The sequence below is a fragment of the Salvelinus sp. IW2-2015 genome, linkage group LG5 (assembly GCF_002910315.2).
Source record: "Salvelinus sp. IW2-2015 linkage group LG5, ASM291031v2, whole genome shotgun sequence".
Lineage (NCBI taxonomy): Eukaryota > Metazoa > Chordata > Actinopteri > Salmoniformes > Salmonidae > Salvelinus > Salvelinus sp. IW2-2015.
Genome location: NC_036844.1, coordinates 28,359,197 through 28,370,633, shown reverse-complemented (window position 1 = coordinate 28,370,633; position 11,437 = coordinate 28,359,197). Strand labels below are relative to the sequence as shown.

The 11,437-nt window shown below is 44.2% G+C and overlaps 2 protein-coding genes across 2 annotated transcripts; both read right to left on the bottom strand.

Annotated features, from left to right (window-relative positions):
• Window positions 1–22: 22 nt before the first annotated feature.
• Window positions 23–2,492, bottom strand: znhit2 (zinc finger, HIT-type containing 2). The gene is made up of 2 exons (XM_023987974.3): window positions 2,287–2,492; window positions 23–2,196 (listed from the first exon to the last, which is right to left on the bottom strand). The coding sequence occupies exon 2, from the start codon at window positions 2,110–2,112 to the stop codon at window positions 226–228; it is 1,887 nt and encodes a 628-aa protein (XP_023843742.1). The 5' UTR covers window positions 2,113–2,196; window positions 2,287–2,492; the 3' UTR covers window positions 23–225.
• A 1,981-nt stretch (window positions 2,493–4,473) lies between these two features.
• On the bottom strand, window positions 4,474–11,099 carry LOC111964194 (large ribosomal subunit protein mL49-like). Its single transcript, XM_023987973.2, is given in 5 exon segments — window positions 4,474–4,708; window positions 4,926–4,948; window positions 4,951–5,037; window positions 5,875–6,000; window positions 11,075–11,099. Coding segments are annotated over 5 exon segments (408 nt in total). The 3' UTR covers window positions 4,474–4,561.
• Window positions 11,100–11,437: the final 338 nt, after the last annotated feature.

Here is an 11,437-nt window from a genome sequence, read left to right as displayed (position 1 = left end):
TTCTTTAATATTGATAACTGAAATGTAAGCCTTATTAGTTTACATGACCTTTATTGCATAGCTGAATTGTAATTAAAAAACAAAACAATAAACATGTCTCAATGGTAACTGCAGTCAGAATACATTTTTACAAAATGGTATACAAACAAATACCAGGCTTGCCCTGAAAACAAGATAATAAAGAGACTCATATTTACTTAACTGTCATAAAATACCAAAATGTTCTCAATCTATTTCTTCAATCAACACACCCTTCACTTTCCCTCTTCCCTTCTTCCAGCTTTCTTCAACTCTTCTCTTCTCCTTCTGCAAAGCACTCCTCTCATCCTCCCTCTTCCTGTGCTCTCTCCATAACCCAGCAGCCAGTCTTCTCACCTCCTGGGCATTGTCAGACACCCAAGCTTGAAAGAACTCACATTTCTTCCCCGCGAGGAAATACTTCTTTCTCATGTCCCCTTCATCTCCCTCTTTGGGCAGAGCTGCCCTGGCTTGGGATAGCACCATACGGAGTTGGCTCAAAGCTGCCAAGGAGTATCCAACGACATCCTGCTTACTTCTCCCAGTCAGAATATGAGCCACAGCCTCCACAGCCCTGGCTGGGGAACTGGGGTCCTCTCGGTCAAAGTAGCCCCCGGCCAAAATGGCTGCCTCCCCTCCCTCAAGGGTCTCCTGAAGGGAGCTGAACACCCTGCCTGAGCTTAGGGCCTCGGACACAGTGAGAACCATTTGACAAAACTCCTGAGTTACGTTTGACTCGATGTCACCATTGAACAGGCGTAGGGCGAAGGTGTAGCCAAACAGTGCATCGACCAAGCCATGGCGAACAAGAGGGGATGGATGGGATGACAAGGAGCTCAGAGGTGGGATTTTGACATTGATTGGAGGCACACCAGGGGTTGATTTTGGTCCCTTAGCCTTGCTCGCCTCTTTTCTGTATTTTCCCTTACCCTTTCTCTGTCCCTGCTCCTTCCCTGATTTACCCACACTCTCAAGTCTTTTCCCAGAATCCTTGACTTCATTATCCGCAATGACCACAACTTGACTTTCTGCCTCTCTTATTTCACAACTGGATAAACCTGCCCCTTCTTCCTTCTGCAGACTCCCCCCCTGTCCTTTATTTGTCTTCACTGTTTCTCTTGTCGTGCTCCCTCCCTGTCCTGCTGCATCATCTCCTGGCTCGCCCATCTCCTCCTTCAATACCTCCATCAGAGATTTTTCCCCCTCCTCGTGCTGCTCCCACCAGGGTCTCCACAGGGGGACCAGAGCTCCTACAGCGCCACCCTTCACCAGACTCCTAAACTTCTCCTTCTCCTGGCTGCTCAACAGGTCCCACAATGCCTCCTCAGAGAGAGCATCGATATCCAGCCCCGAGAGCCTGTCAGCCAAGTCTAGCTCCTCGGCGCCTTCAACCCCCTCATCGACGTCTCCAACATTTGCAGAAACCACCTGCCCTGCTTCTTCATCCTTGTCTCCTAACTCTTTGAGTTTGTTTAAAATCTCCTCAATCTCCTCCACATTCCCTTCCCCAGATGATTGAATCTCTGCTAACTTGGAGAGGAGGTCTAAAACCTGTGCTCTTTCCTTTGTCTCCTCACTACCTCCCATCTCCTCCTCAACGGTCTTTAAAACACCCTCCATCCCTCCTTCTGCCCCATCTGCCATATGTCTCAGCCTTAGCAGAATATCCTGCATCTTCTTCCTCCCCTCACACTCTGTTTCTCCAATATCTTTCAGCTCCTGTAACACAGACTCCTTATAAAATTCCTCTGAGCACACAGAATGATTTGTACTCCGGTAGCATTCCAGGCCACAGTAAGGTACATTGCATCGTGGACAGGTGTAGTAAGAAGGTTTGCATAAGCACAGCCCACACACTTTGCTTTGTGTTGTGGCATCTATATGGTCTGCATCTCCATCCTCTTTCCCAGTAGCTGGTGTCAGAAATCCACTGCTATTGGTGGTTCCTCTGGCAGGAAGCTCAATTCCATCTCTAGTGACAGTCTCAGGCTCTGTGTCAGTCCATTCACTGCAGTGGTGCTCATCCCTTGGTCCAATGTCAGTCAACAACTTCCGCACAGATGGAGGGATTCTCTGTCTAAGTATTGGATTCATGATTTTGGGTGGGCTAATTAGTTTCTACTTCTCATTGCATGCTGATGTAATTCTGTTGAGTGAAACGATGAACGTCCAATTTGCCTGAAAGGAAAGACAGATTTTACAACTCGAGTCCACTTACAGAATTGAATGTAAGATATATTATAACTTGTTTCACTACTATGGCCGTACCTTTAGAAGCCTTCTCGGTACGTCGTCAGACCCATGTAAATCCCAATACTTCAATATGTAGTACAGTAATTACAATTTCTTCGGCATTTAATCAGCCTAAAACTATCAAAGAACGCAACATGTGCTACTAACTATTTCGGACTAAACGTTGGTAAAACTTCTGCCGTAAATGGTTTCTGAGCTTGTCGCTATTGGATGACGTCTCCCCGTCGTAAAACGCTCGCAAAAACAAATAACTGCCAGACACGGAAGATAGTTTCCATTAGTTACCACAGCCAGAAAGTAAAAGATGGGCTATATCGTAAAAATGTATGAAAACATAACAATTATTTTTGGTCTTAATTTAATGTTATGGTTAGACATAAGATTAGCAATATGGTTAACGCTAGGGTTAGGTTTCAAATCACATTTTAAGAAGATAAATTGTAAAAATAGGCGGGGTGTATGACTTTGTGGCTGTGGTAACTAGTGACGGCCATAGAAACTGGATAATGAAACCACTGGCGGTCGGTGCCGTTTTTCTTTATGAGCATGGCCTTATCTCTATTACAGCATATTGGATGACTGTCATTCATATGCCATTCACCCAGTACAATGTAAAAGTGATAGTTTTAGGCTACTGCATGAGGTTGCTAAAACCTAGCCTATGAATGAAAGTTTACAACGTAGGTACACACAGGTCAAGAGAAACATTTCAGGAGACAGACGAACACATGGGTAAACAGTGACACATTCAATACCACCTTGCACACTCTTGCCTGCATCTAGCTGATCTAGGGTGTAATCATTAGTCCAACAGTTGCAAACAAGTTTCTAATGGACAAATTCAGGTAGGTTTATCCCCGTTTCGTTCCATTTATTTTTCTACAGAATTGGCAGAATGAATACACCCCTTATCACGCGTAAACCCAGCTCACTATCATAGCAGCCACGTTGTATTCCTTCTCGCATCTATGCGCTCTCCTCCTCTCACCTTTTCCCTTCGCTTGTGGACTTTAATGCACAACACATCAGCTGTATGTGACCAGGCAAATAAAACTTTCCAAACCATATCTTAACCGCTATACACAGCCTATACCGTTGTCACCATATTAGCTAAAGTAACGTCATAGTCAACATAGCTAATAGAACTAATGAGTTAGTGACTGTGCACAGTCAGTAAGCAGTTTAGTTAGCACTTACACCCGCAGGCCCTGGTGGTAATACATTTGTAAAACCAAAAGCTTACCCTGACTTGGAAGAGTTTCAGTGTTGTGTTGGATAGTCATAGCCAGCTAGCTAACATAGCATCCATTTGTTTGAGCAGGGTGTTTGAATAGGCTAAACTAGCTAGCTGCATTTGCTAGCTAAGTAAGTGAAAATGAAACTACATTTTTTTAAACTAAATCTCTCTCTTGCGGCTCCTTCATTTTAGAAGAAATGTATTTGTTCAAAACTGTTCAACTATTGTCTTTCTCTTTTCGAGTCAACTACTCGCCACATTTGATGCACTGCACTGCAGTGCTAGCTAGCTAGCTGTAGCTTATGCTTCCAGTACTAAATTAATTATTTGACCCTTTGATAGGGTGGACAACATGTCAGTTCATGCTGCAAGAGCTCTGATAGGTTGGAGGACATCCTCTGGAAGTTGTCATAATTACTATGTAAGTCTATGGAAGGGGGTGGAACCATGAGTCTCCTAGGTTTTGTATTGGAGTCAATGTACCCAGAGGAGGACGGAAGCTAGCTGTCCTCCGGCTACACCATGGTGCTATCCTACCCTAGTGCTGTTGAGGCTACTGTAGACCTTCATTGCAAAACAGTGTTTTAATCAATTATTTGGTGACGTGAATATTCTTAGTATAGTTTTATCTAAAAATTATAACTTTAAATATTTTACAATTTCATTTTTATGAAATTCACTGAGGATGGTCCTCCTCTTCCTCATCTGAGGAACCTCCACTGATAAGCTGTGGTATTATTTTACAGCAATGAATACATGAATCACATATCAAACTTACAACTGATATTGTTCCTGTGGATATAAAAACATTTGTTTTAAATAAAGCAGACATCCCCCATAGCAATTGGCCATTTAATGATTCAAATTTGAAGAACTCTTGTCATTTGAGCGTAAGGTGTTACATACAAACAAATATAATTGACATGGACATAAATAAACAACTGTCTCTTATTTATCCACTCATTTCAAAATGTTGGGTGCATATAGAAAAGTAAGCACTATTTTTCTTTGACAACTGTTCTGCGACAGTTTACCTCCTCGCCAAAGGTCCACTTAGAATCCCTTCTTCACCAGCAACTCCTTCAGCGCTGTATCAAAGTGACCTTTGACTCGAATTGTCATGGTCACTTCATTGACCTGGGTTGGCAGGTCTTTGCCAGTAAGCTGTTGCAGGTACTCCTTAACATCCTTCTCAAAAGCCTGACAGGAGACACAAAAGTAGCAGCATTAATCAGGGGGAAACAACTGCACAGTGACAGGAAAACATAACATTCAACCCAAAGTTGTTGCTAGATAAATACAACAGCTCTTATACTTCTACTCTGGTTTCCAGCCAGTCATACTTACTGATATGCAATTCTGTAGAAGTTTCAACAATGCTTTGACAGAAGAACCCTAGAAATTCTGTCTCACTCACCCAGATGTCCCCTTCAACCTTGTCTTGCGGCTGCCATGGGTGAGGTAAGTGTAGACAGGAACATTGTGCATTCGGGAGCGACAGGTCATGTATGGTAAAGCAAGAGGCACCTCTATAAAATGTTCGGCTAAAGGGGGTGAGAAAAATAGGAAAAATATTGAATTGAGGTTAATCAACCATAAAGTAAATAGCACCTGATACCCAAGGTGTGTTTGCTGAGACTATGGTCTCATTTGAGAAAAAGTCTGTCCTCTTTCCTCTCTCCTCCATGACGTGGAGACTGACATGGTCGAGGAGAGTGTTAATTTGTTTATAGGCTAATGGAAGAGTGTCCGGTCCTCCTCGATAGCCACTTTCATCGAGGATAGTCATGTGTATCCTACCGAGTTCTGTGTAACCTACCGGAGTTCTTTGCGGAAGAGTTTTGAAATCTGCCACACCCCATTTGAATCAGATATTTCCTTCTCAGAGGAGAAAAGCATGCAAACATTTAAAAACGATCTATAAAATGTCTAGCACAACAGCTAAATGTGTTTTTAGCACTTTACACATTTCTTTTGGGATTACACCCCTGTAAACTTAATTTGCCTGATGACGTGCAGTGGAGAAGGACCGTTTCATTTCAAACAAGCACATCTCCATACACCTTCCCTCTACTCGCCACCCCTCCTTCATTATCTTTGACTTTTTTCACAAGGAGGCGAGAGAGGACACAGGAGTTCAGCAAATCCAATTGAGAAAAGGCCTATGAGAGATGTGTATATGAGACTATAAACGACTAAGTGTTGGCAGATAAATTATGTACAGAACATTAGAAGCGTAAAACAACTCGAACAACAAATTTAAATGTAGTAAGGTATTTGAAGCAGAAGTTGAATCAGTGTGAGAACCAAACCATTGCTCTCCATTTGCCTTAAAACAAAGGATAGCATAAGGTGTCAAGCTTCACCTGATGGAGGAGTCCAGCCAAATGGGGAAGGACCATCATGTTTAGGGGGAAAGGAAACTCGTGAAGGTGCTATCAGTCGTTCCACAAATTTGTATTCTTCTGTAGATGCTAATATCCCACTCTTGGCTTCTCAAGCTGGGCTACACAATGTCTGTTTTTGAAGGGAGAAATGTATTCTCAGGTGCTCCTGATAACTCATTCATGAAAAAACTAATTGACAAATGCATTGAAAAGGGATAAGAAGTAGTGTCTGTCATTCAATCCATCCCAATTCCACACATTTATGCAGGGCAAGCCCTAGGGCCCTCTCTTTCTAAAATTATCCACCAAAATTGTTGCAACCCCTGTTACTAGCCTATTCAACCTCTCTTTTGTATCGTCTGAGATCCCCAAATATTGGAAAGCTGCTGCGGTCATCCCCCTCTTCAAAGGGGGAGACACTCTAGACCCAAACTGTTATAGACCTATATCCATTCTAAAATCTTCGAAAGCCAAGTTAATAAACAGATCACCGACCATTTCGAATCCCACCGTACCTTCTCCACTATGCAATCTGGTTTCCGAGCTGGTCATGGGTGCACCTCAGCCACGCTCAAGGTCCTAAACGATATCATAACCGCCATCGATAAAAGACAGGTCTGTGCAGCCGTCTTCATCGACCTGGCCAAGGCTTTCGACTCTGTCAATCACCGCATTCTTATCGGCAGACTCAATAGCCTTGGCTTCTCAAATGACTGCCTCACCTGGTTCACAAACTACTTCTCAGATAGAGTTCAGTGTGTCAAATCGGAGGGCCTGTTGTCCGGACCTCTGGCAGTCTCTATGGGGGTGCCACAGGGTTCAATTCTCAGGCCGACTCTTTTCTCTGTATATATCATTGATGTCGCTCTTGCTGCTGGTGATTCTCTGATCCACCTCTACGCAGACGACACCATTCTGTATACATCTGGCCCTTCTTTGGACACTGTGTTAACAAACCTCCAAACGAGCTTCAATGCCATACAACACTCCTTCCGTGGCCTCCAACTGCTTTTAAATTCTAGTAAAACTAAGTGCATGCTCTTCAACCGATTGCTGCCCGCACCCTCCTGCCTTACTAGCATCACTACTCTGGCCGGTTCTGACCTAGAATATGTGGACAACTACAAATACCTAGGTGTCTGGTTAGACTGTAAACTCTCCTTCCAGACTCACATTAAGCATCCCCAATCCAAAATGACTATTTGACAACAAAGCCTCCTTCACTCATGCCGCCAAACATACCCTTGTAAAACTGACTATCCTACCGATCCTTGACTTCGGCGATGTCATTTACAAAATAGCCTCCAACACTCTACTCAGCAAACTGGATGTAGTCTATCACAGTGCCATCCGTTTTATCACCAAAGCCCCATATACTACCCACCACCTGCGACCTCTATGCTCTTGTTGGCTGGCCCTCACTACATATTCGTCGCCAAACCCACTGGCTCCAGGTCATCTATAAGTCTTTTCTAGGTTAGCCCCGCCTTATCTCAGCTCACAGGTCACCATAGCAACACCCACCCGTAGCACGCGCTCCAGCAGGTATATTTCACTGGTCATCACCAAAGCCAACACTTCCTTTGGCCGCCTCTCGTTCCAGTTCTCTGCTGCCAATGATTGGAAGGAATTGCAAAAATCTCTGAAGCTGGAGTCTTATATCTCCCTCTCTAACTTTAAGCATCAGCTGTCAGAGCAGGTTCCCGATCACTGTACCTTTACACAGCCAATCTGTAAATAGCACACCCGACTACCTCATCCCCATATTATTACCTACCCTCTTGCTCTTTTGCACCCCAGTATCTCTACTTGCACATCATCATCTGCACATATATCACTCCAGTATTAATGCTAAATTGTAATTATTTTTGCCTCTAAGGCCTATTTATTGCCTACCTCCTACCTCCCTACTCTTCCACATTTGCACACACTGTACATAGATCTTTCTATTTGTATTTTCTTTTGCGTTATTGACTGTACGTTTATTTGTAACTCTGTGTTGTTGTTTTTGTCGCACTGCTATGCTTTATCTTGGCCAGGTCGCAGTTGTAAATGAGAACTGGTTCTCAACTGGCCTCCTGGTTCAGAGTTTGTTCTGTTAGGTGACCTAAACTGGATATGCTTAACACCCCGGCAGTCCTACAATCCAAGCTTGATGCCCTCAATCTCACACAAATCATCAAGGAACCCACCAGGTACAACCCTAAATCCGTAAACATGGGCACCCTAATAGACATTATCCTGACCAACCTGCCCTCCAAATACACCTCTGCTGTCTTCAATCAAGATCTCAGCGATCACTGCCTCATTGCCTGTATCCGCCACGGGTCCGCGGTCAAACGACCACCCCTCATCACTGTCAAACGCTCCCTAAAACACTTCTGCGAGCAGGCCTTTCTAATCGACCTGGCCCGGGTACCCTGGAAGGATATTGACCTCATCCCGTCAGTTGAGGATGCCTGGTCATTCTTTAAAGTTACTTCCTCACCATATTAGACAAGCATGCTCCGTTCAAAAAATGCAGAACCAAGAACAGATATAGCCCTTGGTTCACTCCAGACCTGACTGCCCTCGACCAGCACAAAAACACCTGTGGCGAACTGCAATAGCATCGAAGAGCCCCCGCGATATGCAACTGTTCAGGGAAGTCAGGAACCAATACACGCAGTCAGTCAGGAAAGCAAAGGCCAGCTTTTTCAAGCAGAAATTTGCATCCTGTAGCTCTAACTCCAAAAAGTTCTGGGATACTGTAAAGTCCATGGAAAACAAGAGCACCTCCTCCCAGCTGCCCACTGCACTGAGGCTAGGTAACACGGTCACCACTGATAAGTCTGTGATAATCGAAAACTTCAACAAACATTTCTCAATGGCTGGCCATGCCTTCCTCCTGGCGACTCCAACCTTGGCCAACAGCCCCGCCCCCCCGCTGCTACTCGCCCAAGCCTCCCCAGCTTCTCCTTTACCCTATCCAGATAGCAGATGTTCTGAAAGAGCTGGAAAACCTGGACCCATACAAATCAGCTGGGCTTGACAATCTGGACCCCCTATTCTGAAACTGTCCGCCGCCATTGTCGCACCCCCTATTACCAGCCGTTTCAACCTCTCCTTCGTATCATCTGAGATCCCCAAGGATTGGAAACTGCCGCGGTCATCCCCTCTTCAAAGGGGGAGACACCCTGACCCAAACTGTTAAGACCTATATCCATCCTCCTGCCTACTAATCTTCGAAAGCCAAGTAAAAACAGATCACTGACCATCTCGAATCCCACCGTACCTTCTCCGCTGTGCAATCCGGTTTCCGAGCCGGTCACGGGTGCACCTCAGCCACGCTCAAGGTACTAAACGATATCATAACCGCCATCGATAAAAGACATTACTGTGCAGCCGTCTTCATCGACCTGGCCAAGGCTTTCGACTCTGTCAATCACCCATATTCTTATCGGCAGACTCATAGCCTCGGTCTTTCTAATGACTGCCTGCCCTGGTTCACCAACTACTTTTCAGACAGAGTTCAGTGTGTCAAATCGGAGGCATGTTGTCCGGTCCTCTGGCAGTCTCTATGGGGTACCACAGGGTTCAATTCTCGGCCGACTCTTTTCTCTGTATACATCAATGATGTTGCTCTTGCTGCGGGCGATTCCCTGATCCACCTCTACGCAGACGACACCATTCTATATACTTCGGCCCTTCCTTGGACACTGTGCTATCTAACCTCCAAACGAGCTTCAATGCCATACAACACTCCTTCCGTGGCCTCCAACTGCTCTTAAACTAGTAAAACCAAATGCATGCTTTTCAACCGTTCGCTGCCTGCACCCGCACGCCCGACTAGCATCACCACCCTGGACGGTTCCGACCTAGAATATGTGGACAATCTATAATACCTAGGTGTCTGGCTAGACTGCAAACTCTCCTTCCAGACTCATATCAAACATCTCCAATCCAAATCAAATCAAGAATCGGCTTTCATTCGCAACAAAGCCTCCTTCACTCACGCCGCCAAACTTACCCTAGTAAAACTGACTATCCTACCGATCCTCGACTTCGGCGATGTCATCTACAAAATAGCTCCAATACTCTACTCAGCAAACTGGATGCAGTTTATCACAGTGCCATTCGTTTGTTACAAAGCACCCTATAACACCCACCACTGCGACCTTTGCCCTAGTCGGCTGGCCCTCCTACATTTCGTCGCAACCCACTGGCTCCAGGTCATCTACAAGGCTATGCTAGGTAAAGGCCGCCTTATCTCAGTCACTGGTCACGATGGCTACACCCACCCGCAGCACGCGCTCCAGCAGGTGTATCTCACTGATCATCCCTAAAGCCAAAACCTCATTTGGACGCCTTTCCTTCCAGTTCTCTGCTGCCTGCGACTGGAACGAATTGCAAAAATCTCTGAAGTTGGAGACTTTTATCTCCCTCAACAACTTTAAAAATCTGCTATCCGAGCAGCTAACCGATCGCTGCAGCTGTACATAGTCCATCTGTAAAACTACCCACCCAATTTACCTACCTCACCCCCCCATACTGCTTTTATTTATTTACTTTTCTGCTCTTTTGCACACCAGTATCTTCTTCTTGCACATGATCATCTGTGATTTATCCACTCCAGTGTTAATCTGCTAAATTGTAATTATTCGATTTATTGCCTACCTCATGCCTTTTGCACACATTGTATATAGATTCTCTTTTTTTTCTACCATGTTATTGACTTGTTTATTGTTTACTCCATGTGTAACTCTGTGTTGTCTGTTCACACTGCTATGCTTTATCTTGGCCAGGTCGCAGTTGCAAATGAGAACTTGTTCTCAACTAGCCTACCTGGTTAAATAAAGGTGAAATAAAAAAATAAAAGAAAAAATAAAGGTGAAATAAATAAATAGGGGATATTTGGTTTGGCCCCACCCCCCCTCTTGAATGCGGAGAGAAAAAGTTTAATAGTTAATTTGCTGCAATTCTGTACATTTTGCAATGGGGTGCAGATTTTTTTGGCAGTTTTAAAGCTTATTTCCTGAAATTCTACACATTTTGTCATGTTAATATGTTATCTGAGTGACTAAGAAAATCAAATGGGGGTCAAACAGGGAAATGGTTCCAATCGTTTTTCCACCAATAATTTTTTCCATTGGGGATTTTAGAAACACTTAAAATAAGGGGTGTGCTTTGTGTAGCTCACCCTGGCGTGACGTTTTGATAACCATGTAAATCTCTCTCAGACAAGGTGACTATCAATATATTCTGCTCTTTTTACTCTCTGATTCGAAAATGCTAATTTGCATCAAAGTAGAATGAAAAACAGCTTTTATCTCAAGGCCATCAGACCGTTAAACAGCCATCACTAACATTGAGTGGCTGCTGCCAACATACAGACTCAAATCGCTAGCCACTTTAATAATTAATAATTTGATGTAATAAATGTATCACTTGTCACTTTAAACGATGCCACTTTATATAATGTTTACATACCCTACATTACTCATCTCATATGTATATACTGTACTCTATACCATCTACTGCATCTTTCCTATGCCGCACGGCC